The sequence below is a fragment of the Calypte anna genome, chromosome 6, assembly GCF_003957555.1.
Source record: "Calypte anna isolate BGI_N300 chromosome 6, bCalAnn1_v1.p, whole genome shotgun sequence".
Lineage (NCBI taxonomy): Eukaryota > Metazoa > Chordata > Aves > Apodiformes > Trochilidae > Calypte > Calypte anna.
Window position 1 is genome coordinate 27,057,168 of NC_044252.1, and position 27,865 is coordinate 27,085,032.

Genomic DNA, 27,865 nt, shown 5'->3' on the forward strand with positions numbered 1-27,865 from the left:
CCTTTGCTGACCTTCTGTTTCAAAGTCAGCTGCAGGCTGGCTTTTAAAGCTGCCAGTTAGTAAGAGAGGTTATTTTGGCAACTGTGTCAGTGCGAAACAGAGGGTAGCAATATCTTTCTCTAAATAGAAGAATGAACTCACAGAAACAAATCATGTCCATGTGAACATTAGCATATGATCATTTAGTATTTCAGTTTTGCTGTAAAGCCAGTTGTCATGAAAAGGATGAAAAATACATACAGCAGCAGCAATTTATCAGTCATTTCTCAACCTCATCTCCACCAAGTGACCTCATGAAAGACTACTTTATGTTTAGGAACAGCCTGATATGAGGAGGCAGCACCAGAAAAAACATGCTAGAGATGGTTTTGGAGCTTCCTGGCCCTTTGCTGGATATAAATGGTCCACTGCCATCGTCCCAGCCAAGTAACTTTTTTTTCCCCTCAGTTTCATCTTGCATGCTGTGGGCAACAGAGCAGAGTACACTCATTCCTCATGTATTTCTGTTTCTAACACTCCATCTCCAGATGTAGGAGGATGCACAGTTAAACTGACAGAACCTCTTATCTCAAAGACTTCCACACGTGATGGATACAAATCCAAACATCTATCTCCTACAGAAAAACTACATAAAGGAACCATTAATTTTTTAATAGAATGAACAAAGCATTTATTTTACAGGCTTCACATAGATCAGAATATAAAAATTCCTTAGTCAAATAATGATAAGGAATTTTTATGCCTGATATTTAAGCAAGTTATTCAGGTTGTGAAGTCTGCTCTGAAGAAAAGAAGCTATTAAATTCTACTGGCTACAAATGGTCAGGATCTGAGATTTACAGCTCACCTAACCATCATACTTGCAGGGCTCCCTAACCCTGGGACACAGCTAAGAATTATCTCAATCCAAGTAAAAGTCTACTTAGTTTTCCATGCAATTCCACCACTCCCCATGCCTGCAGCAGTCCTGGGATATTGCTAAGCACTCTCTTTTCTGCAAATTACAAAAAATTCAAACAAAATAATTTCTGGCTAAGCCTTCTGGTTATGCTTAGAGAGCCACCAATTCATCTCTCTATGAAGATAGACAGTTCTGCTTAGCTTATTATTACTGCTTTTACTGAATGCTGACAATGTACTGGCACAATGTGCTGTCAGCAACTGGTGTGCTGAAAATAGAGTCTCTAATCTGAAGAGCAAAGTCCCGAAAACACTTGAGCCCTTCCAAAGTAAGAAATTAATATAACTATATAAAGTCATATTTTCATTTAAGTAAAAACGTTCACAGAGCATAACTTCTTTTATTACAATAACTGCTGAGTTGCTTCATGTTATGTTGCTTTATGCTGAACAAATTACATCACATAATATTTACCATGCTCCCACCTGTGGACCAAAATAGTTTGAAAGTCTTCCAGATCCTTTCTCACACAGCTTCTCATCTTGTCCCAAACTGACATTCTATTTATGCAAGTGACCTATATTAGGGTCACAGGGGCTGGGTTGTCCCCTCTTTATTTAGCACTGGGCACACTACCAGCTGTTGCCTCTTTGTGTTCATCTACTCCAGCAGCCCCCATAGTGTATGTTTTCTAAATAGTCTGAATTGTCTTCATGCTACCTGGATCCATGCTAGAGCCCTTGTCTCACACTTCGGCAAGAAAAGAGATGCATGAGCTGCTCCTGTCCCAGCACAGACAATACATTGCTTAAGGCCCTCCTGAATGAGTTATGAAAGTAAGACATCCCTGAATCACACAAAAACAAAGTCTTGGCAACTACAGAAGAGAACATCAGGTGTCACCTGAACACCTACAAGCTGGGCAAGACTCCAGCCTGGGACATCCCCCAGAGAGCATACCAGAGGTCTCTGAGAGGAATGAGACCATGAGTTCCTTCCAAGAAGCCTGTCAGACAGCTAGAAGCCCTTTATGTCACAAATAAATCTTACTTCAAGATATACAAAGCCTGTTTGTTTCTTTTCATAGCAACACATACTATCAGCTTGGCTAGAAGCCAGCAAACACATTTTCCAAGTTCTTCTGCTTCTCCCAAGTTACAGCATGTTCCACAAGAGAGGCACAGTAAGCCATAATGTCCTATACACCTACTGTCTTTCCATGAAATGCTTCTCCCTCACATCCATTGTGCACCAGTGATGCTGGAGTCTATTGAAGATATCCCCATTTCTGAGCACCTCAAAGCCATCCTTCTGCATGGTCTGTTCTTCACTGCATTGGATTAAAACAGAGTTGCTAACAGAAAAGAGAGTTTATTAAAAAACAAGCATTGTATAGTCTCATTACAAAGTATGCACTGCATTTTGATCATGCAAGGAATTAAATAAGTCACAAAACCAGTGCAAGTTTGTTATCTTGACAAATCTTAGCAAGACATTTTCTCTTCAGTTAAAAGCTCATTGTGGCTTTTCTTCTCCTTTAGTAAGGCCTCATAAAGGCTCTTTGATATCAATGAAAATCTTAAAAGGCTTTACTTAACAGTAGAACCTTAATCAATGTGGCTTAAAAGTACTGCATTTACGGTAAAGTACAAGGAGTCAGTACCTTGAAAGTGCAAATTAGTAGGAAGAAACACTGTTACCTCTCCAACCTCCTTAAATTCATTGAATTAATGGCACAGAAAATTTAGAGCATGTCTGCATCCTGAATATGAATCTAAAAAGCACACATTAGTTACACAAAGTAACCTCCTAACAGACATTCAAGTCAGGGCCGCCTCCTCTGTCACTCCTGAAGAGCAGCTGTGCCCTTTCAGCCACAGGAATTTGAAGCCAGACAACACGAATTACAGCAACCCCATTTTCTCACAGAATCATAGAATATGCTGAGATGGAAGGGTCAAGTCCAAGTCCTGTCCCTGTGTAGGACACCCCCAGGATCACACCATGTGCCTGAGAGCATCATCCAAGGGCTTGAACTCAGGCAGGCTTGGTGCTGGGACCACTTCTCTGGGGAGCTGTTCCACTGCTCAGCTGCCCTCCGAGTGAAAAGCCTTTTTCTGATATCTAACCTAAACACCCCCTAATTCAGCTTCCTACCATTTCCCCAAATCCTGTCTTTGGTCACAGCAGTGAAGAAATTAGTGCCCTTTATGAGATAGTTATAGACTGCAATGAGGTCACCCCTCAGCCTCTTTTTCTCCAAACTGAACAACCCAAGTGACCTCAGCTGCTCTTCATAAATCATCCCTTATGGGCCCTTCCTTCTGTTTGTGAGGAAGGAAAAAAAAAAAAGGTGCCACATCCTGCTCAGACTGAGGGTGTTATGCACTGTTATAAACTGCCTGCAAAAGTTCAGACACTACCTCGGACACTACCCCAGTGTCATCAGAACCTGCTCTTAACAACTCAGTTAACTTGTCTCAAAGCCTTTTGTCTCTTATAGTCTCCCCACACTAATCAGTTTTAGCATAGTAGCAAATCCACCCAATAAGGTGGAAAGAAAGCCAGGAAAGTTTAATCAACATCAGGATCTCCTAAGACTTGCAGAAAAACCTCTAAGGGACAGCCTTCCAAACCTGCACACAGCCTCGTACATTTTTGGTTTTTTGGAAACCTACTAACTGCTTACATTTCATGACTAAAAGGATTTTTGCTTACACTTTATTGCCAGTGTAGGAAAAACCTGAGTGTGGGGATTTTGCAAGTGCTTCTAATAGCTCGAGAGAAAGCAAGAGAGGGAGAAGAGAAAAATAGAAAAAAAGAACCAGCAGTCCAAGGACGCATCATTTTTACAGAGCAGAGAAAGAACTGGTGAGGATGTGCTAAAATCCAAGCTGAAAGCTTGATTAAATGTGTGCAATGCATGCATAGCAGAGCCCACGTGCACACAAGATCTCCAGTGTCCAAATATTCCCGTTTATCACATATCATAACTTAAAAACGACCCCAGTGTAAGACTTGCAAAACACAACATGTGTAACAGATCATCCCTGCCTGATTAGAGAATAATCCCACCCAAACATACACCAAGATGAGTGAGATGCATTATGCTATGGAATTTCATAAAGTTATGCATGCCAAATCACACTACACTGTCTCCATATTCTCCACGATGTATCAAACCCATCCATCTTTTTGTGCAAAATACATAAATTTCTAACAACTGTCATGTAGGAGGGAATACCTTATAAGTTGCTCAGCTTCTCCGTCCTGAAAGTAACCCCATACCTGCCTCCCAGGTCTAAGCAAACTCCCACCCTTGTTTTGCACAGATGTTGAGCAGAACATTGCACAAAGTTATTATTCCAGACAGATATTATTTAGTTTCTTCAAGCCTTGTAGTGTATACCTGCAATCTACCTTTCAGTTTCCCAAAGGCACACACCGTTGTCATTCTGCAGCTGTTTCAGTGGTAAACACCTATTTGCTACAATGCAAATACCCATAGGCTTTGTTTTTAATGTAATTAAAGAGTGAGTCTCCAGGGATAAGAAAAGGAATGCTGATGCTATAGGTAACACACTGCTGGCTCATCCCCCTGCCCAGTAATGCATATGGCTAGCTATGCAATACTATGCCTGACAACTTTTTTCCTTCCTGATCCTTCCCCAGCTAGCAATCACTCTATGCCTTTGAAGCAAGAAATATCCTTCTACTCTCTTTTTAATTTCTCCCTTACTCATTACTGGAAAAAAGCAAGATTTTTCTGAAAAAAATCTAGAACCTCATATTGCATGAAAACTTGTTAGTTGAACATGTAGTTAAGAAAAATATTGCAGCACATGGAGGGATCAACCAACCTGAGAACATCGGCAACTAAAAAAAACAATAGATTTGGGTATCGACAGCAGGTTGAGTCAGAAATTTCCCATACACAAATCTATTTCTAGATCTCTTGAAAATTGGCAAGCATTATCAAATACCACTTAATCAATAGAAATGCTATGACTTTTAGATAAAAAGCCATTTCTAGGTCTGCTACTTTCACTGTGAGGACCAGGTGACAAAGGAGAAACATTTTCATCACAGTATAGAAAATCACAGCTGGCAAATAACTCCTGAATTTCCTAGTTAACTCCAATAAACATCATCAGAAAAGAATATTTGCATGTCCTGAAATTCGGGTGCTACTGTTCATCACTGCTGCTGAGACCACAGTCTCCCTCACTTCCTCTCCACACATTTATCTGAAGAAGATCTATATATTTCCAGTATGTTGTCCAGAATGACCCCTTACAAATCTTGAAGTGGTGCTGGCTTCTGGAAAGGAAGGCACAAGAGGAACCATGGGATTCTGTTAGTTTGATTTTCAGGACAAAACTTTGGCTACAAGTCCAACCAGAAGCTGCAGGCATAATCCCCGAGAGCAGACAGCAGCAGCAGCATTCAGACACACGGCAAGAGTCCCCCGTGCTGTTTAGACGCTCGTCCATCACATCGGAGCAGTGACCTGTCGGGAAGCAAAAGGCTGTTTGTTACCATGCCTGCTTTTTGTGCCAATTGCGAGGCAGTTTCACTGAAAAACGTCGCTTTGCTTCAGGTAGCGAATGTCAAACACCGCGCACTGCTGGCTGGGTGTATGATTTTGCAGGACTGGAGCCAGCACCCAGGAGTAATTAGGTGAGACTGTGCCCATCTCCAGCCCGTGTACCGGGATGCTGCGCCTGATGCAACAGCCGCACAGTAGGACATCCCAATTAGCACAGATGCAACACACTGAATAATTGGAAAGATAAGGAAATGCTACTGAATCATATATAGGGGAGGGGGGGGGGGCGGGAAATCCTTAGATCTAGACAATCTTGTGCCTCCATAAAACTTAAGGCTCTAGTTTTGACTTTTGCAGGGGTATGATGACGCACGGCTGTTTAAGAGGGTTAATTTCTTCCTTCCGCTGTGAGGAAGCCGTCATTACCCCAGCCCCACTGCTGCCCCACCGCCGGGCGAAGGCAGAGTCTGAGGCCCCAGTGCCCCGGGGACACTCCCGCCGCAGCGGGCGGGAAGGTTCGGACCCAGCGGGACGGGCTTGGACTGGCGGAGTCCGCTCCGCCCCTCTGCCGGTCAGTGCAGGGCCGCCCCGCCGCTTTCGCTTTCCATTCTGCCTACTTGGACCCCAGCGCCAAGGCAAGACAAGGCAAGCCCCGGACCCTTCCCAGCTTCCGGACCCTCCGTGTCGGGCCGCTTGCTTCAGGGAGCCCATCCCGCTCCCCTGCGCCCCCGGCCACGCTCCCCGCCTCCCGCCCTCCCTCCCCTCAGCCCTCGGTCGTCTTTCCTCTTCCCGCACTTCCTTCCCCTCAGCCGGCTGCCGCCTTCCCGCTCCCCGGCTCCTTCTCTGCTCTTCCCCCAGCCCTCTCCCCTCTGCCCGGCTGCACCGCGGCCCAGCCCGCTGTTCGCCACGGGTCAGAGTGGTAGAGGAAGCGTTTCTCCCTCAACTCTTGGATACTTGGGCCCCTCAGGTGGCAGCGCTGGTTACACCTCCGTTTCCTGGGAGGGGGCAGAAGTGTTTGCAGTGGGGTTTACGAGGTTGGCAGCGATGGCCATGCCGGGTTCCTCCTCTCTTGGCGTGGGGCAGTTGCTACCTTGGGGCGGCCCCCTCGCTCCTCCTCGCTGCCCACCTGTGGCCTGCGTCCTCTTAGGTTCTTATTTATTTTTTTTTAAAGACGGCTAAACACGTATTTGTTTGTCAAAGCCAAATCTAGACTACATCTCTTGGGAACTGTTGTTACTCTCGTGGAGCTCAGAAAACCTCAGTGGGGGCTCCAGTGCCTGGCTGGGGTGGTGCTGTCAGCCGTGTAGCCGCAGGGTCCACCTGGCAGACCCTGAGCTGTTGTAAGGAAGGTCACCAGGGTGGTTTGCAAGCTGAATGTAAACACATACCCTTCAACGTGAATGTATAATGAAAACAAGTTAAATCTGCCTAAATAAGGGTGGGAAACACTGCTGCTTTTCTTCATGAAAACCCGGAGCCAGAGTTGGATAAGGTGGCTCAGGGCAGCCCAGCGTAAAGAGGCTCCTGCGCTGGCTTCTTCCCTGCTCTCCTGGCCCCATGCTAGGCTGATGCAGGTCACTGTATTAGCAGAAAAATTACTCCTTTCTTCTTTTTAGTTTTCTGCCTCTAAATAAACTTCCTGAGTGGGCAACTGAGAGCATGGAAGAAGGGGAGAGAGACCATTTTCCAGCCAGTAAAAGTTGTTAGACCAGTTCAGTCTTACTGACAAGCAGTGCGCTGTGACGGTTTTTAGATGACTGAAGATGTTCCAAGCTTACTCTGGAATTTGTACACTTTTATTTGTAGATGTCGGGAGATCAGCGTGTTGATCCCTGTACTCAAGAAAGTGATGATGAAGATCACAGTGATATAGCTGATGCAAGGCCAGACAGAAGTAGCAGATTCTCACTTTTTGGAAAGTAAGTTTGATCATAGAATACCACGTTGGATGGGACCTCAAGGTCTTGCTCATGGCAAAAGCACAGTCTGACAAGATGTTCTGGCACCCTTCCCAGCTGAATCTTAAAAGTATAATATGTTGGGGAATCCACCACTTCCCTGGGGAAATTGGTCCAATGGCTGATGGTTCTAGTGTGAAAAATTGCCCTCTTCTACCAAATCAAGAGTTACTCCCAGGAGTAACTGGTACCCATTACCCTCATCTTTTCATCTTTCTTTACTCCTTGTAAAAAGGGAGCCTCCATATTCTTTGCAGCCACCCTTCAAGTTTTGGAACATGGTGATGAGGTCTCCTCTAAGCTTTCTTTTCTCAGGGCTGAACAAACCCAGTTCAATCAGCTTTTCCTTATATGGCAGGTGTCCCAGTCCTTTGATCATTTTCATGGTCAATTTTTTTGTGTAGTGGGGACCAAAACTGAACAAAGTATTCCAGGTGTGGCCTGACAAGTGCTGAGTAGAGTGGGATAAGGACTTTGTCCCTGCCATTCATGCCCATGCTGATGCAGCCCACATCACTGTTGGCTCACTTTGCCACTGCAGTACATGTTTTACTCAGATTGACGTTGGTGTCCACTAAGACCCCCAAGTCCCTTTCCATGGAGCAGCTCTCCATCCAGTTAGATCCCAGCCTGTGCTGCACTCCTGGATTGTGTTTTCTGAGGTGGAAGCTCTTACAGTTTTTCCTTGCTGAGCTTTTAAGTTCTTGTTAGCCCACTCTTACAGCCTACCCAGATAAGTTACTGTAAGTTACTACTTTTACTCCTGTTATTTGTTGTTGTATCAGGCACTGTGCTACCCTTCTCATGGCATTTTGGTGTTCAGTTTCCCACGTCCACAATGTCATAGATGGTCTGGATAGATTTAATGTGTCTGATCTGTACCTTAAAGCATCTCTCTGTACTATCTCCTTATAAGGAAACTGTAGTATCTCCCTTAAACTTCATTTGGTAGTCAGGGGACCACTAAGTTCATTTAGCATCAATTACAGTCCCTCACCTTAAATATTGGCCTTTGGTGGATCTGGAAATTAAATATGCCATTAATTATCTATTTTACTGCATTCAGTTAATCAGAATCCCTTGCTGACCCTTTAAGTTTAAAGCCTGGATGAGCCATCTAGGTTGTAGCACAAAGAATCCTCACTGAGTTTAGAGATGTAACCCATTACAGAATAAATTAAAAGCCTTTCATTTTAAAACAGTAGTCTCGCTGAAGCATAATCTGTCTTGCATTAAACATTTAGGAAGCAGTAACTATGTACTGCTTGTTATGTACTCCTGAAAACACTAGATAAATGTGACTGAAAATGCAAAAGTTGAAAAATTAACATGCAGTGTAAAAAAATATTATCAAATGGCAGCAAATAGCTACCACACATATAGGAACTTAATAGATTTTGACTGATTTTATTAGAGGTGTTTATTACAAAGACTACTTACAGAGAGGTTTTGAATTTTTTTTTTAGTATTGGACATTCAAGTGAACAGTATAATTCTTAGAAAATACAATAATTGTATTTTTGCTGCTTATTATATGAGTCTAATGGAGGCAACAAATCTGTGAGAGAAGTAAAGATGCTTTTCTCTAGGGAGACTTGATGCACTGTTAAGTAAATTACTTTACCTTCTCTGTCTCATTTTATCATTCCTCAAACATTTTATGATGTGCATGGGTATTAATAATTTTAACAGAATCACATAGTACAAACCAAACAACTTAACATTTGTTCTTAAACCCTGCCAAATATTTTTCAAAGGTTTCCCTTAAACTTTGAAGCTTAATCTCTTAAACTTGATGAAATGTGTGGTTTAATATCTGGATTGGTCTTCATTATAAGAGGCCATATGCTAATTCTTTTATTAGATTAAGCAATTTGAAGTTAAGCATTTCTATCACTTTTTTTCTGCAAGAAATTTTTCTCTGCATTTTGATTTCTTAAAACTAATTACTACCCAGTACTGGATACTAGGCTAGATGTACTTTAATTGGAACTAACATGATTCTGTCTTAATTGCCAAGATTTCATTTTGACAACATGGAATTAGTACCTGTAAAATAAGATGTCTAGAAAACTTTAGATTTACACAGTTTTATGGTCCTTTGTTTTATTTTACAAGGCACTTTTTACGAGCTTTGTAGAACTTTCATTTGAATTCCACATTGAATTTCATTTATTATTGCTTAAAATCTATAAGCTCAAGAGGAAAACAAGTTAACTTGTATTGTTAAATAAGCCCATTAATTTTATTTGAAGTGAACAGAGCAGTGAGCAGCTGAATTCAAAGCCCAGCTGTTTCCAGGAACTTCACAGCTCCAATTCACCATTCTCTGTCTGTGCCTGGAGATTTATCTAGCAAGAGCAGTAAGCAGAAGTAAGGGGAAATCTTATTATAGCACATTTCTCTCCAACAAGTCTGTGAGCATGCTGCACCATGGAGGCCACAAGGCTGATAGCAAGCAGCAGGTTCTTCTGGCTGAACCACAGTTTAGGGCAACTATCATCTCCATATTTCCTTTTCTTTGAAAATGCACCACTACTTAGTTAAAAGTACATAGTTAAGAGAAAAAAAGTGTTTGGTGGGAAAAAGCGTTGGAGTGAGTTTTGAATGAACATGTGTCCGTGCCACTAGATGGCAGGAGGGTATAAATTTTGTTTACTGCAAAAAAATGCAGATACAAATTGGTGAGCCTTGCAGTTCAGAAAAAAAGTTATATTGCAGAAGGTGCAGGATTCATTCTGCAAACCTGTGCGTAACAAATTTTTAAAACATGGCTAAACAAAGATTAAGCTGAGGATTTCAAGTGCAAATTTTAATTCTTTATGTGACAATTAGAAACTAACATAATTTTTCCCATGGGAATTTTTACTTTCTGTTCTGTAGGTGGTCCTTTTACACTTTCTGGGCTTTAAAAATAATCTTAATTCTCCACAGGATTACTTTTGCTGTCTTTTTTCTTTTATTGGGGAATTCTGTTAGGGGGTTTCATAGCAGCAAGCCTATTTTGTTATCCAGGAAACATAACGTAACATGAAATGGAATAAAATTGTGGTTTCACTGTATTAAGTAGAGGTACAATTTCTCTTACTTCTAATGAAAGTTGCTTTTGTTTTTAAAAGCTGCATCTGAAAACTCCCAAGGCTTGGTAGACTCAAACTTGTCCTGTGAATAATCATGACTGTTTATGGGCTTTGGTAAAGAAGCATAATGCAGAAGAGGGTGGTTGTTAGTAGTTGTCTAGGTACCAGTTGTATTCCAATTTAATTGTATAGAACCATTTGGCCTCTGGTTACTTTTATCTACTCCAACCGTACTGTCTTGTTTTACAGTTGTTGTTCCCCTTCTCTTCTGGCAACAGAAAACATAATTTAAATATATGTTTACTAATTCTTAGAAAAACTGTGTGATTCTATAGTGCCCTGATGTAAAAACCTGAAATATATTGCAAGAAAAATCTCACTGAAATTTGAAAGGCCTGTGGAGTACACTGACATAAAGTCACCAGGAGTACTTCAGCTGCTTAATACTGCAAAACCAAAATATTTCTAAGGTATTTATTTCTGCCAAATCAGTCCACTATAAGGTTTGAAACATTTCATTTTAATTAGTTTGAAAGTTTGTTGTAAAAATAAGTTTGTATCTTACCTTCTTTAGACCAATAGCTATGACAGTTACATAGTTAAAATATCTACGAGGTTTCTGAACTAGTTCTTAGGTCAAAACACGGCATGGATATAGAGGTTTATGTTTCATTTGTATTTCATTGTGTTTATTTGGGTTACAGAGCATCGAAGTGGGGAAACAGATTTTACCAAAATTTTCTACTTTAGCTTCATGATGTGTCTCAGTATAGCCATATTTCTTTAGATGTATAGCCTTGTCCTTCAAATAATAAAAACTTATTTTGAGATTCAGCCTCAGCTGAACCTCAGGTGTGGAAGTAGAACAGGTGTGGAAAATCTTCTTTGTTTCAACTTTATTCTGTTGTTTTTCTGTCTTTTGGGGAGCTATTTTCTGTCCACTTTTGATTAACAACAGCTTATTTTTATTTGATTTGTAAGCAGCTGCTTTGCAGGTAGAACTTTCTGAAGGACAGTTTCACAGTGATGGAGATGCATCCCTTTGCCAGAGCTGAACATAAAATTTCAGGAGCAGTAGATTCTGGCATCTATAGGCTTCTCATGTTATTTCCTACAAAGACAAGAAAGATAATTTAGCATAGAGCAACAGAGATGTTTCAGTTTCATAACTCTGCTTTAAGCCAGAGATTGTTTGTGGTGGTTTTGGTTTTGGGGGGTTTTTTTGTTATTGCAATTTTTGTTAGGTCCAGAACTCAACTACTGGAGAATTAGTGAAAATTATGATCAGTTCGTGTACTTCTGTTTCGACCCCTTGCTGGATGTACCATATAGGAAATGCCCAAATATCTTGAAATAGTATCTAGTCAAAAGTGTAAGAACTCAGGAATTCACTGTCAGTGTTTTTTTCTGGTCTCCTTAGAGCCTTCATCTGGTGAAGCACAGCAAACACTGGGTTATCTGTGAACAGTATCTGTAGAAATCACAAGTGAGTCAAGTACCCTAATTTCTTTTTAGTCTAGTAATCTATTTCCTTCATGACAACAAACTCTGAGCTGTCATCATACCAAATCACAAGGAAAGCTATTATTTAGTGTCATTTTTAAATTTTCAAAGGACTCAAAACCAAAATAAGCCAGATTTATAAAAAATCCAAACTGTTTAGGGGTAAATATATAGGAAATAGTTCTATGAATTAGAATATCAAGGTGTTTTGTAAACCATGCACGTCAATTTGCATTATTTTCTTTGAAATATTAATTGTATAAATATTATAGTAGTGGTGGATCAGATTTTGAGAGAAGGAAGGAGGCATCTTACAAAGTGAAGCCTGCTGTCCCACCCCCATCTCTAAGATCTCCTGCATTTTACTACACTCTCTCATAGGAACAAGGGTGGAATCAAAGCAATGGGAGAGTGTTTTCTGCTTGTCAGCAAAGGTAGATCAGGCCTGCATGACCTCAGCTTGCAGGGTGATAGCTTTGAGGGTTTGAATAGCCCCATAGAAAAGTCCAGCGTGACCCACTGCTGACACATGAGAATCTTTGGGCCTGAACACAGAGAGCATCCTCTTTCACTCTCCAATGTAACCCTGAGCATGGTGGGCTCCTAGCATTAGCAAAGAGGATCAGACTTGCTCTTGAGGACAAGCTGAAGCTGTTTTCAGATGCAGTGTGGAGTACTGTTTGATGATGAGCCAAGGTACTGTAGAAAGTTATTTCTCTCTTTCCTTCTCTGTCACCTGTTTGGAACTCTCATGAATGAGCACCCACAGAAGAGTTTAGATACAGTGCTTATATAGCTAATTACAATTCTGCTGGCATTTTGCAGTTTCTAAACCAAGCCAGAGTATTCTCTGAGAAATTATATTAGGAGGAGAGGGAGTTCATTTATTTTGATGCACTCCATACAGCAGTGTATACCTGTTGATTGCCCTTAGTACCTATGATAGATAACAGAGGCTTTTTTTTTTTTTTTTCCCATATAATTGGCAGTTGCCTATGTACATTATACTACCTAGTGATAGTGCAAGATTTCAATTTCCAGAACACCCGTGCAAGGTATGTACGTGCAGGCTCTCTAGAAATGAGCAGAAAGCCTTTCAGCAAGCACTTATCTCTATTTGTAAAATTTTACTTTTTGAATGTTACTGGAATATTGTGTTGCATACAAGATTGTGAGGCCTGCACAGCAGATACCATGCAGCTCATCAGGAAGCTGAAGATGAACTACAGACTGAGGACTGAGGGTTTAGAACTTACTCTGTTTTGGTCCTCTCTGTTGCAGGCATTACCACCACGAAATTGTCATGTAGGCTGTAAATGATACTTAAAATACTATGGGCACAAAGACAGGATACTGCTACCTGTTTGGGGGTTTTGCCCTTGTCTTTTTTAACCATTGCAAAATGTAGACAGTATTAAACGTAATACTGTCTGTGTTGAAACTTTTTTTGCAAAGTGTAGCTGGCTAAGCATTGGTGCACTTTGTCTGCTTCATTTCTGTGTGGTAAATAAAATTGCATCCCTGGTTTTAATTTGAATTGTGTTAAGGCCATGACTAACACATAGTTAAGGAGAGGAAGATGTATTTAGGTGTAACTACCAGAACTCCAAAGATACCTATAATAAGCAGAGTATGCCAGAAGTTGTAATCTAAGGTTTGCTCTTTCAAACAGCTCAACTCCTTTCATTACACAGTGAGTTTCCAGCTGCCCTGGACTAGGTTCTTTTTTTCCAAGTTCTTAAAGAACCTCCGCCCTCCTAATTGGAGAAGGATCTGAAACCATAATGTGATTTTTAAAAGCTACAATAGTAGTTCAGGGCTTGAAAAGTGTCTTGTAATGAGGGATTTAAAATGTGTTTAGTTTCTCTAACTACAATTGAAAGATTATTTACTTGTACTGTACAAATATTTAGTGTACTGTACAAATAGGTGATGAAAGATAGGAGGCACGTTTTGTTAGCAAAGTATTCATAAATGTGTCCAATGGATCTTATAAAAAAAGACTGGATATAAATCTAAAAGATGTCCTGATGACTAAACAGAAGCTGCAGGTCTGTAGAAACTACTGAATAAGGGTTTGTGGCTTGCTTTCCAAGAGATCATATGAAGAGTGTGCTCACCCTGAACTGAGGCAGTCACTGCCATTATCAGGATGCAGCTCAGTGGTTGATTTTGTTCATCTCTGAGACTGTTGCAGTTGTGAAGCTTCAGGTTGATGAGACCTAATACATTTCAGATTGTGGTTTCTAAGGAACATTTGGAATGGGATAAGCTGTGATACTATGACTGTTAAGCCAAGGTCCCAGAGGCCTTTGGGGTTAAAATATACTTTGGGGAAATGCTGTGGACTGCAACCCTGTCATTTCTGCAGTTGATTTTACACAATCTTGTGCAGGCACTAGCTGTTTTATTTCTTCTGGGAAGCTAATGTGCAGTGGCCAAAGATAGAGACTTGTTTCTGGACAAAGGTCTATTGTAAACCATACATAATGGACAGTACAGATGTCTTCGTTTCAAGAATTTTTTTCTAGGAGGCACATGGCAGCAAAACTACCTCACACACCCAGGACCTAAATGTGGACCTTAGCAGGCTATAAGAAACTTAAGGAAATGTCCAGATTTCTTTTAAAAAATAAAGCATTTAATTTTGCAGATTTTTGGTGCAGTCTGTAACAGTACTGCTATGTATGTCATGTAAGAACAAAAGCAGGTTTGTAATATGATACTCTTGTGTTGGATGAATGAACTCAATTCTATCTTGGGTAAGAATTTGTTAATGATAGCTTGGGTCTTTCCCAAGTCCACTATTATCTTTAATAAGTTCTAGGAAAGCTCAAGGAAATAGTCCCATCATTTACCTAATTCCTTCCTTTCAAGACTTATACAGCAATATTTTCTTTTCAAAATTAATATGTTTACAGCTATAAGGAAGACTTGGGATATGAGTTTCCAGAGAAACAAAAGATACTGTCTCCATTAGCTTTAAATAAGCAAAAGCCTTTCCCTCTATTGACTTTTAAACTGGCTTTATTTAGTCAGCTGACAATCTATTTCAAAAGATGTCCTTAAGATGTTATTAACTAATAGGGAGTCCAAAAAGAAGCTGGAGACTAAATAGTTATTCTGTCCTGAACTTGAGAACAGTTACAAACAGACATTGTTTTACTGCCTAAGTAGTCCTGGTTGTAGGACCACTTGTTGAAATGATTCTGACCTAGTATTAGAAATTTTTTTTATTTTCTTTTGACACTTAGGTGTATGTTTAAAAATAGCTTTCTGAGGACTGGTTATTTTGTTAGTGCTAGTCTATCAAAGTCAGCAGTCATTTGATAATAACTTTCAGTAAGAAAATAGAAAGTATACAATATTTATTTGAACTGCCTCCTATATAATTAGTATTGCCTTTTTTTCCTCAGGAAATTTTAGTTTCAATGAAGCAGGTGCTTTGCAGTTTATCTAGTGGCCCATAATTTGGAAGCCTGAGTAACCTGTGTTTTAAAGAAAGATTGAGGGATAGTATTTTGTTGTTGTTGTTTACAGTTATATTTAACCTCTTTCAAAAGAGTCCCTTGTAAAGTGTTATCTGTCTGAAAAGAGAGATGGAAATTGTACCTGCCATTGGAGTATACTCAGGAGAAAAGTTTTGTGAGCCCAGAGCATTTGGCAGTCAGGTTGGAAACAGAATTGAGATCTCCCAAGTGTCAAAGTCTCCTGCAGTGTCTTCTCTTGTTTATCATAGGATTCACTTAATAATCTAGCATGCTGCCTTCCTACTGTGTGACCCAGGATCTCACCATCAAATGCAGTGGAATAGAGGTCTTCTGTTTGATCTAGCCCTTATGATAATTGCTCAGTCCTTTTACCATATCATTTATACTTTCTGATTTTTAGCACTAAAGTAATATAGTTCATTTTTAAAGGACAATTCAAGCAGTGACATGTTCATCCTGTCCAGAAATGTTCCCGATGCAATATTAATAAGAAAAGGCAACAGGATAATCTATTATTTGCATGCAGCTCTAAAGCTGTGTGACACTTTGCCAAAATGGATCTGACAAAGAACAAAGAGTCTGCCTTAAAGAACTTAAGATCTAAAAGCTTTAGTCAGGTTTAACAAGTGTCTTGCTTGTTATTACCGATAGGTTTCAAGAAAAAAAAAATCAAAGAGGGGAAAGTATACAGTAATTAGAGATGTACTAAATATTATTAAATTCGGCTGGATAAAAGTATTAAAGCTGGCAGTTTGGGGAAAAGGTTATGTAGGAGGTAAGACATAATAATGTATGACCATCAGAAAGTATCAGACATATGAATGGACCACTAATTATTGAGAATAAGGTAGAAACATAAACCAAAATATTGAAACTTGCTTTGTATAGTTTATGAATTCTCTTTCCTGTTTGCTTCTTTTGGAAGAATAACTCTGAATTGGTCTCCAACACAGTTTTACTACACATAGGTTGTTGATGCTTTGTGGACATCATTATTTCTTGTTTATCCTTGAACTGCTTACTTAGATAATAAAATAAATCCAATCCAGGATTTTTCCTCAGGAGATCAAGAAGCACTTGTGATGAGCAGTAGTCACAAAAATCATCTATGCTGTGCATGTAGCAATATAAGGAGGGGGGATTGTTAGACAGAAAGAACATGACAGAGCCACACAAACTGTGGCATTAAATCAGCAATGTAGGCTACATAATTTTCTTCAGGGTCTTATAATTAAATCTATAATGTATTGTCCTGTGCATTACACACAGCAGTATAACTCGATGGGGAATTTATTCAAATAAAGCCTGCAAAGAGGTCCCCAGATGTAAAAGTCACGAGGGAAACACCTCAGTTGTTTGTAACATATATTTATTACATAAATACATGTTTTATAATATAACAAAGAGCATTGCAGTTTTAAGATACCTTTCGTTCCATAACATTAAGTATATCAAAGTCCTGGTGGATGTCGATGGATTCCCTGAGCAGATTTTTACTATAGACTTTGTTACTGTACTTCTGCTAAAATTTTCTTTCCTGGACTTGAGAGAAAGGCTGACAATGTTACAGAAACTAGGATAAAACTATTCCCCAGTGTCAAAGTAAGTGGGGTCTTCAGAAGAGATCCTGAGGTGATGTGTTCTGCAAAGATAGTATGTTTTTTGTGTGAAAATTGTATTTTTAACAGAAATTTGTTATCTGACATTCAAAAATGATACATTATTGCACATTGTAGTAAAGAAGTATGCCAGAATAAAAACTATCACAATTTTCTGTGATACTCCTTATCAAGTAAAGCCCAAATTTACTGAACTTCATAGAGTGAGACAGAGTTATCTTCTTTTGTATGTAGGCACTTCAAGTAGAAATGAATGTAATGAGTTTAGCCTTTTCCACTCACCTCTGTATGTCACCTTTCTTAAATTGAATAGTATCACAGTTGCAGAATTTTTAAATCTGTTTCCTTCTTCCAGTACAGCAAAAGTCCCCAACTTTCCAGGACAGAAGAGGACTAAAGCTGTTTTCAAAGCCCAGATATCCCTCTGTGATACTATTTTTAGAGTTCATTTTGATTAACACATTAATTTCCTCTTAGAAAAGTAAACAAAAAGGAAACTCCTCACATGGAATGGTTTGTTTTGGAAAGGACCATAAAGATCATCTTGTTCCAATCTCCCTGGGCAGAGCCACCTCCCAAGGGACCAAATTGATCAAAGCCCCATCCAGCCTGGCCTGGAACATTTACAGGGATGAAGCATTCACAGCTTCCCTGAGCAACCTGTTCCAGTCTCTCAAAAACCTTCACAGGAAAGAATTTCTTCCTATGTCTAACCTAAGTCTACCCTCTTCCATTTTAAAACCATTAACCCCTCATCCTGTCACTCAATGCCCTTCAAAAAGTTCCTCCCCAGCTTTCCTGTAGCCCCTTCAGTTACAGGAAGGCAGCTCTAGGCTCTCCCCTGAGCTTTCAGGGATGCTCCATCCTTGTGATGATCTTGGTGGCCTCCTATGTACTCACTCCAGCACTTCCATGTCCTTATGTTGAGGATTCCAGAACTGGGCACAGTACTCCAGGTGGAGCTACTAGAGGCACAGAATTATCTCCCTTGCCGTGCTGTCCATGCTTCTTTTGATGCAGCCCAGGATATTGTTGGCTTTCTGGGTTCTGAGTGCACATTGCCAGCTCGTGTTGAACTTTTCATCAGCCAACACCCCCAAGTCCTCCTCCACAGGACTACACACATTTGCTCTCCATTCTCCACTCAGCCTGTACCTGTGCTTGGGATTGCCCTGATCCACCTGGGAAGTGACAATTGTGAAAGAATTGTTTGTTCATCTCATCTCTGCCAATAGAGTTGTTTAGGTGTTGCTAATTGCCATGAAGAGCTGTTTCTCCTGTGTGCCATGTGTCAGGTTTCTCTTAAGGCCAAGCAGTTCATGTTGTCAGAAGAGCTCTGTTGTTTATTATCATCTTCTTTTTAATAACTGTTTGTGTTGGGGTTTAGTAAGTGGGTTGGTGTAACAGTTTCTGCCCTACTTTCTTCTTAATGTTTCCCTCTCATCCTCTTTTCTCTTAAGAACTTTCCCTGAACTGTGGTGGTTCTGTTCCAAGGGGAGTCCATACAGTTATATCAGACTAACTTTATTAGAGCAGAAGGTTTTTTTACAGTCTTTACACCTTGTACCAAGGAGGGCAATGCCAGGTGACCCAGATGGCATTAATTGTGTAATGGGATGGATACTGAAGACCCTCCCAGGGAGATACATCACACTACACTTGAGATGAGCAGGAGTTTGGCTGTACCAGTTGGGAGATGTGATGAGAAACTGCAGCACTCAAGGAAGCTCTTCCCCTGCACATGGATTTCTAGTATGTTGGAATGTTATCCTAATGGAGGATAGCAAAGAAAGTGCAGGAAGATGCCAGTAGAAAAGAATCCAAAGAGAGGAAATCTCAGCTGCTAAGAGACACTGCTTCCACTAAAATTGTTATTGAAAATAATCTTTATGTGTAGTTAAATGCTAAAAGTGATATTTTTATAGTTAAATATCCGTACGTACTGAAACAATAATTTACCTAAGGTGTAATAGAAAAGAAAGTTTGTTGTGATAAGCAACAGTCCTATAGACAATCAAGTTCCCCACAGGTTCAAGTAATACATCTCCATTGACTTTTACAGAACTTGAGACACTCATGGTGATAAGAAATTTTGCTGTTTAAAAGTTCAATAACAAAATGTAAAATGCTATGGGTAACTTTATATATAACTTAATCTTATATTTGAAAAGTGAGAGGTTGGTAGTGATTTTCTCAGGGTTGAAATCAACTGAATCTAGACTTGATGAGCTTAAATTTCCAGACACACGGTTGTCAAGAAGAGCCTGGACTTAGAGACACAGTTGGGGTGAAAATGTACAAGCTATAGGAGGGTGCCAGGGTGGAGTTTCAGTTTTGCTGAACTCTTGACCAAAGGGAAGAGAACATGAAATATGCAAGAGCACTGATAGGAAGAATACTTCTAAGGGGAAGATCAGTTACTATTAGCAGAGTGAGGAGTTAGGGCCCAGTTATAATTAAAAGCTAAAGAAAGGGTAAACAGTCATAAAATTCAAGTTTCTATGTAGCCTGGGCACATTTGAGTCCCAAAACAGGGAAATTAAAGACATTAGAAGTTAGAGAAGCCAAATGACATAAAACTGAGGGCAAATAGGTCACACTATTTTATAACAGCACATAACTAACTTATGGAAACCCTTTTGCAAAATATGATCATTAGAACACTTATTATAAGGGCAGCAGCAGTAAAAATTTAGTGACATGTCCAGTTCAAAGCTTAGAAAATAAAAATTTAGCTGGAAATCTTTAGTCTTTCAGCCATGAGCTAGCCTATCACTGACAGGACATTTCCCTTTAGGACAGATATTTTTATAACTACATATTTATTCCTTTACTAGCCAATACTTTATAGTACCATTCAGGCAGTATCCCTATTGCTCTGTGTTAGCACAGAGAAGAAAATCTTCAAAAAACAATTTCTCTCTGGACTGCAGGCCCAGGGTATGTATAATCCAGTCTTTGCTTCCTCATTTGTTCAATTTGGACAGACAGCAAAAGATTTCTGGAACTTTTTGGTGTCTGACAGTAAAGAAATTATAGGCATGACCCTACAAAATATGCTGTGGTTGATTAGTTTCTCATCAGCTTGTTCAATTTGGAGGGAATCATTAAAAAAACCCACACTGTCCTCTATAAAGGAATGGGAAATGATGGAGTTACGTGTGGTACCCTGCTGGTGAGTGAGGTTTGTCTGTGACATTTGACAGTGACAGACATAGAGCTTCTGGCCTGCTTTTGGGAATCTGTGCAGTACGAGCTTCATCTCTTAAACTCCAAAGTATTTCTGCATGAATGAGTGCAAACTATTGAACTCAGAAGTGAAATGGTTTCAGAGAAGCTGCGTGGCTACATTACTATGCCACTTAACCCCAGTTTCAGTGGGGCTTTTTATAGGGTGATGTGGCTACATGAGATCTGGACTAGAATTATATCACTTCTTTTAGGAGAGAGTAGACAGTACAAACATGGTGCTGTACTGCTCAGGGTGATTTGTCCTGAGTGTTTACAAGTGTTCATGGGTTGTATATTAACAGAAATTGGAATAACCTATTTTGTGTAACATCCACATTAGTCATGCTGCTTTTCCAGGAAGCTGGATACATTTACAGCAACTTGAATCAGTGTGGACTGAGGAAATCAGACTCTTCATTGACCTGAGTGGTTATTTGTTGGTTTGAAATTTCTTTTTCTCTGTTTGACAAAGAGCTTTCTAGCAATGTAGAACCAGGGGGAGTTTCAGGCTAAAATAAGAATCCAAAATCTCTTTGAAAGTAAGATGTAATATAACATCATACAGCTGTGGATAATTCTTTAAAATGGTTAAAAAAAATTTTTTTTTTGAGGCAAAGCATTTTTAATTATTTTTCCTAGAGCCCTCAAGAAGCAGTATGGAAGGGAAATACCAATACTTGCAATTTGCCAGAAAAAACTGTACTTCCAGAGTACTAGACATAATCCTCAAGTAGATAAAATTCAGTGTCTTGTCTTGCAGTTTCTAAGGGAGGTGATGATACTAGGGTGGTCACATATAAAAAAAGTACAGAGAAAGTTTGCCAGGTGCAGCTGTTTAATTTGGCCCTTCCTAACAGGAGATGAGTATGCTCGAAGATAAGAAGCTTTTTCAAAATTGAATTGCTATAGCATTTAAACACAATGAATCATTTAGAGAATGTTTGTTCTGCTTTCCAATTAGTCTTGTCCTTCATTACTAAAAAAAGAGGACACTTAAAGCTAGAAGACAACAATTTTTAAATCAGGAAAGTAAGAAAGTAGATTACCTAAACAACATCTAATCAATTGACAGTAATCTCACGTCTACAGGCTATTACTAAAGCAAATAGCATAGTCATTCTTTAGAAAGATGTTACTGAAAGTAGTGAAAGTACTTAAATTGATTGAGAGAACAGGGAAAATCTAATTTTGTTAAAACCAAACTGTATTATACACTTATTTGTGCAGCAAAAGTAGTTTGTTTTCCCCTCAGACATCAGCAATAAATACTACTGAAGCATAATGCTGGACCAAATAACTTCCCTTCCCTGAGCATTGTTTCTAACTGGTCTTGCTGCAAAGCTTGCTTGTAGTTCTGAGGTTGAACCAAATCCTTTACAGGCACTCACTGGCTTCAGCTCTGCTTCAGGAAACCTTACCAACATCTGAAGCTACCTCTAAAAGCAAATAACTTCTGAGTCACTCATGCTTAGACTTCAGGTGTGCATGAAGGCTGTAATTGTAGTTCTTAATACCTTATTTAGAAGAAATTGGAGAGTAATGTCTGTGCTGTTTTCATCTTTTTCTAATTCAATCTAAGACTCCTGCACAAAGCAGAAAGGTCAGTACATAGAGAACATTCACAGCTTGGTTTGGTTTAGTTTTTTTTGAAGTGAGGTTCAGGTATTGATGATTACACAAAAATGTGTTTAGTTTCTTGCATATGTTCAGGCCGGTGTTTACCAGACCAAGTTAACACATGACCCCTTCACATCTCTAAAGGCTCTCAGTGGAAACTACCAAAACTCTCTACTGCTTGCTCTTAATCTTCAGAGAGTTTAGGCACGGTGGTGATTCAACAGACCAATCCTACCATGCCATTGGATGAGCAGTGTGTCTTCTAGTGCTTGGAATAGTCTGTCCTTCCATGAATTATTTATACTGAAAATAAAATATGTCCAGAAACCATAGTTTGCAAAATGCTGGCAAACCATAGTTTGCCAGCCTGACTTCATGTGTAGGCCATTTCTTTTATCTGGGGGTCAGGATCTGTGTTTAATAATGTTGGCTGCAGTTCACTGTAGAAATATGAAGAAAGAAAACAAACGTTAGGGAAATAAAAATATTGGGTAGGGCTGCTGGTATGGTTTGACTTAAAATAAATAGGCAAACTGCATGTGACTGGCCACTACCACTAATTTCATTTGGTTCACTTAGAAAAAAGAAGAATGGAGAAGAAGAACAGCCAAAGTCCTCTCTCAGCAATCAGTACCGAATTGTTACACCCACATTCCAGTATAATATGGACTACAAGAAAGTTGGCAAATGTATTATTATAAACAACAAAAATTTTGAAGACAAAACAGGTAATGGTCTTCCTTTTATGACAGTCATTACAGACTTTTTTTGTACTTTCACTATTCAGTAAGGATTTATAATAATCAAAGAGCATGTCATTTTTCCAACTCCAAATTAAACCCTTGGCCTGCCTAGAATTTAAGGCTATGTTGTTAAATTTTAACTTTGGCATCTACAGCTCAAGTTATAACTTCTATGTCCTTGAGCTACATCTTTAAGCTGCAAAAGTTGGTAGATGTAGCTGTGCTCTATTCAGATTTCTGCATTTAACTTTTCAGACCAGGTAGAGTTCAAAGCAGACCAATACTCGTGTTACAGTCAACTTTATTGGTCTTTTCCTATACACTTGGCAAACACACTAAATTAGGTGTTTACTCGAAAGAATTTACATGAGTTTCTTGGGTGTCAAAAGGACTCTTTTCAACAGTTTTTCCTTGGGATGTTTTATGCATATGTTGCACTGTATAACCAAAAGAGAGAGAATCAGCCATAGAGATTCTATGTTGCAAGGTGCTGGGGTTATGCCAAATTTTTTCAAGAGAAGATATGTGTGAATATTCAACCTTGCCTTATTTTGCATTTTAAAAACATATCAAAATTTGTTCTCCATTTTGAGAGTGCTGTTAGAGGATTGTTCTAAAATCATGCCACCATCACATTGTTTAGAATTGTTAATTATAAACCTAAAAATGTACCCTTGAACACGTGAGTTATTTCAAATTGTGTAATGTGCAATCAACCATACCTTTAATTTTCTGGCAGGGATGGGAACACGCAATGGCACTGATAAAGATGCTGGAGATCTTGCTAAGAGTTTCAGAAGCTTAGGGTTTGATGTTCACACATACAATGACCGAAGCCGTGGTGATATGGAAAAATTACTGAAGCAAGGTAAAAATTTAGAATCATGGAATAATTTAGATGGGGAAAGACCTTTGAAAGTTACCAAATCTACCCCCTGCTCAAAGCAGGTGAAATTAGAACAGGTTGCTTAGGCCTCACTATATGGAATTTTCTGTGTGGAAGGAGTTGATTTTCAATGGATTTGGGTTAATTTTCCACCTCTTTCTCCAATGTCACTTCAGAAATACAGCTTTCTTAGGTGAAGCACCTCTCCTGGTGTGAGGTGGAGAGTGGGTAAATGCATCATGAACAGGATGCATTTGTGTATTCAAGGTGCTTATCACATAACTACACAGCGGGTTGTGCCATCTTCATCCACTTATCTTCATCCTTCTTATGCCTTCCAGGCCCAATTTAATAAAAAAAAAAATGTGTTTGCTAATAAGTTTCATTTGAAATGTTGGTTCCTTTTGGTTAAGGAGTATTTGATTTTTAGCTGCCGAGGAGAATCACAGTGATGCCGCTTGTTTTGCCTGTATCCTTCTGAGCCATGGGGAAGAAGGTCTCATCTATGGCACTGATGGACCCATGGCTATCAAGAGTCTGACTGCACTGTTCAGAGGAGACAAGTGTAAAAGCCTTATAGGCAAACCCAAATTATTTTTCATTCAGGTAATAGTCCTAAGGTAAATATAATATCCTATTGCTTCAATGGGAAAACTTGCTGGTTATCCACTCTAGAAGAACCTTGTTGGTTAACTTGCTGAATTTTACTGGAAGTTCTGTGAAGAAATGTGTGGAGAGAACTTGACTATGGGTGATATATGTTGTTTTTAAAAGATATTTTATATACAAGATTCACAGAAGTAAAGAATATGTTGTCACTGTAATTTTGTACATTATTTCTCTTTGTGCTTGTTATATAAACTTAAAAGCAGAAAGATAAACTTCCTGTTGTGCAGACAGAGCTGAGGACAGTACATGGCTATCTACAGAAATAATACTGTCTAGCTCTCTTTGAATAAAGGTTGTCTAAAATTACCACATTCTGCTAATAGAAATACTTTTTTTCTCTCCCTTAGTAGACTAAAAATTTATATTGCATTATTGCATTAGCATATAATTCACTGTGCATTACTTAAGCTTTGAAAGACAGCTGTTTCAAATGGTATAAACTGACAGAGCATGGGTCTGAATTCCCTCTTCCATGGTAGCATTAAGTACATATGGGAATTGCAACAGATGTGGTTTTCCCTAGGCCATTCCACCAATTAATCCTCAGCCTCAAAGTAAAAATGGTGTCTATTTTAAGCTCTTCATACTGCTAAAGTGGTGTTTCTTTTAATTAAAAGTTTGGAATAGGTACTTCATTGGCTTTAAAACTGTCTTAACAAAGGAAACTACCTTGTGTTATACAAGCCCATCAGACTGCTGTTTTTTTGCAAGAGCTGTCAGTCCCAGCTACTGATCAAATTTACCAACCTGGACTGTTGTCCCAGTGTGAGTTAATCTGCTGAGATGCATGGCCTGCAACACCATTACCTCCCTTTTACAGCATGGGATATATATCTTAAAATGAGTAAGCTAGTAACTTTATCACTGAATAATTAGATGCCCCCCAGAATTTCATTTCTGTTTCTAATACATGCAAAGTACTGCTTAAAACTGTATCCACTAAAAAATGTTACTTAAAAACTTCTTTATACAGCACTTCATTTCTCTTTCTTTGACAAGTTCTTTGTCTTCACTGCTTTCAGGCATGCAGAGGCTCTGAATTTGATGATGGTATACAAACTGACTCTGGACCTGCAAATGACACTCTGGAAACAGATGCCAATCCAAGATACAAAATTCCAGTAGAAGCAGATTTTCTGTTTGCATATTCCACAGTGCCAGGTAAAGAAAAGTGGGTCGGGAGTGGGGATAGAAGCCTGAAAACTTATCACCTGTACAGACTGGATTGTAGACTGACCATAATTAATGAAATGTTGTATTTCGATGGAGAAAACACTGAGACATTTTGCACCAGCTATAGCAGAAGCAGGAGAAAGCCCAGTTTTGGCAGGTGAGAAGATGCAGACTTCACAGTAGGCAAAAGCACTACTGTGTTCTGGGAAGCCTACCCTTCCATGTCACAGTTTGGTTATGTTGAATTTGTCATCAAGGCAAGTAGAGGAACAGTTAGAGCATGAAACTTATTCTTATGGAGGAAAAACACGGAACCTTTCTTCTTGCAGTTTCTCAAATGCAGACATATAGAATGGTACTTTAGGGGCGTGAGGTTTGGAGAGTTAGTACACATTATTCTCTACTTTAATGAAGTAGGGGATGGGACACAAGTGATAAGAGTTACACAAAGCTTCTCTTTGCCCATAATCTTTCACACAAATCAGTACTTATCTCTCTGCCATTCCATTCTTCAGCACAAGATAAAAAGACAAAAGAGGAAAAAATAACCCTATGTACTTTCCTGTCTGTCTTTCCTGTAAGGTTATTACTCCTGGAGGAATCCTGGAAGAGGCTCCTGGTTTGTGCAATCTCTGTGCTCTGTGCTCAATGAGCATGGAAAACAACTTGAGATCATGCAGATCCTCACACGAGTGAACTATGTGGTTGCCACAAATTTTGAGTCACAGTCTGATGATCCACGCTTCAGTGAGAAGAAGCAGATTCCCTGCGTGGTCTCTATGCTCACTAAGGAACTTTACTTCTGATGAAAGTGATTTTTAATGCAGCCAGTTATGAAAGATCAGGATATGGGTTTGGGTGGAGATTTGATTGAAAACTGGTGTAACACATTTTTAAGAACAGAACTGTAATTACACTAGATTTTTATATTGTATAAGCTGGGTTATCTGATGGGTGGACAATATACAAGATTTTAAAGAAGAAAGAAATGCTGTGAGCCAACCTGACAGCTCATACTAGTCACTGTATCTCGATTTCCCTTAGTGTGGCTGTCATGTTTTATGGCTACAGAAGAGCCAGATGTTCTGAGAGTCAGATACATGATCCATCAAGTTTTATTCCAGGAAACAGATTGTAAATTAAGAACAAATAAAATAAATTGTGAGACTCCATCATTTCTTTCACTGCTCATGGAACCATAACTTCCTTGGAAATTACAAAGACCATCATATCATGGCTATGTCCAGTGATGGAACAGTTCATACCTGTTTACAAGGGTCTTTCCTAGTCTAATATATTAATTTCCTCTTAATGAACATTAATGGTGAAGACTGATGGTTGCTCTGGAAGTCAGTTGACTTAGTTATCAGTCTAGCATAAGAAGGATAAATAGAAAAAAATCAGTAGTTGTAGATTGTTACACAAATAGTATGGAAATGTAACAAATGGAAAAATCAAAATGAAAATATTTGTAAAAGATTGGCAAACTGTAATTGGATGATGCCTTATGAAAGCAACACGGTAAAGATTTTTGTCTTGCAAATGCAACTGGTAGAATGGGCTGAAACAGTGGTATTGCAGTTTTTCTGCTTGCAGAAATAAAAATTTCTTGATTTTTGAATTTAAAAAAGTTTGATTCAGATGTTTTGAACCAACAGAAAGCTGATGCCAAGGCTTTGATATAAAACATCTAATTTGATGTTGGAATGATAGAAGGATATGTTCTAGTAACAAATGTATGTTTCAATATTGCTTCCATTTTTGAGGAGTTTTGCCAAGACTGGAAATACTTACTTGAATCAGAAACCAGAAGTGCCTTCTTAGTTACTGTATGGTCTTCATTTTGTATTTTGGAATTATGTCAATGATGTTTGTATTCCTAGTTTTTATATTCTCTTTAAAGTTGGTAGCTAGCTCAAAAAAGTAAATTTAGTAATTTGGTTAAACTGATAAATTATTAATTGTTCACCTTTTTGCTAGTTAATGTATTCTGTGCTCTTCTGAAAAGATCAAAGGAAATAAGAGCATGCTATTAAAGCCAAATCATCCAATTATTAAGTTTACTTTCATGCAAAAACTGTGGCATAGTGATGCATATATTTTTTCATAAGTCAAGTTTACAGTTGTTTGAATAAATAAATTATTGTTTTATGGATGTCTTGAGCATGAAATCAATAAAGACCTATTTTTAAAATTTCTTCATAATATCTGCCTAGTGAAGTGAAAATCAACTGAAATACATCCCAGAACCTTTTTCAGCCAAGAATGCTGATGGTCTTCAGCATCTTTGTCAAGATGAGCCTTAAAGCGTCACTTAAAAGTAAGGTGGCATTGGGTGACTTGGGTTAAAGACCACATCCTCTCTTAGAGTAAACCAAAATTACTGAAAAATATTTTAATGCAAGAGTGCTGAATGCATTTAATCTTTCCTGGTGTATAAAATAT

The 27,865-nt window shown here is 39.1% G+C and overlaps 1 protein-coding gene across 8 annotated transcripts; it reads left to right on the forward strand.

Moving 5' to 3' along the window:
- Positions 1–5,533: 5,533 nt before the first annotated feature.
- Positions 5,534–27,608, forward strand: CASP7 (caspase 7). Of its 8 annotated transcripts, none has more exons than XM_030453621.1 (7): positions 5,564–5,581; positions 5,808–6,095; positions 22,529–22,677; positions 23,432–23,560; positions 24,009–24,184; positions 25,270–25,408; positions 26,003–27,608. In XM_030453621.1, the coding sequence occupies exons 2-7, from the start codon at positions 5,812–5,814 to the stop codon at positions 26,224–26,226; spliced, it is 1,101 nt and encodes a 366-aa protein (XP_030309481.1). In that variant the 5' UTR covers positions 5,564–5,581; positions 5,808–5,811; the 3' UTR covers positions 26,227–27,608. The 8 variants fall into 8 exon arrangements, with proteins under 8 accessions (XP_030309488.1, XP_030309481.1, XP_030309486.1 ...); XM_030453626.1 differs by lacking the exon at positions 5,564–5,581 and adding an exon at positions 7,257–7,373 and having other exon boundaries at positions 6,004–6,085; XM_030453623.1 differs by lacking the exon at positions 5,564–5,581 and adding an exon at positions 7,257–7,369 and having other exon boundaries at positions 6,010–6,085.
- The last annotated feature ends 257 nt before the right edge of the window (positions 27,609–27,865 follow it).

Coding starts and splice junctions, on each gene's coding strand:
- CASP7 (XM_030453621.1), top strand. CDS start 5,812: ATGATGACGCACGGCTGTTTAAGAGGGTTAATTTCTTCCTTCCGCTGT. Junction 22,678..23,431: donor AAATTTTGAAGACAAAACAG/GTAATGGTCTTC, acceptor ATTTTCTGGCAG/GGATGGGAACACGCAATGGC. Junction 25,409..26,002: donor TGCATATTCCACAGTGCCAG/GTAAAGAAAAGT, acceptor CTTTCCTGTAAG/GTTATTACTCCTGGAGGAAT.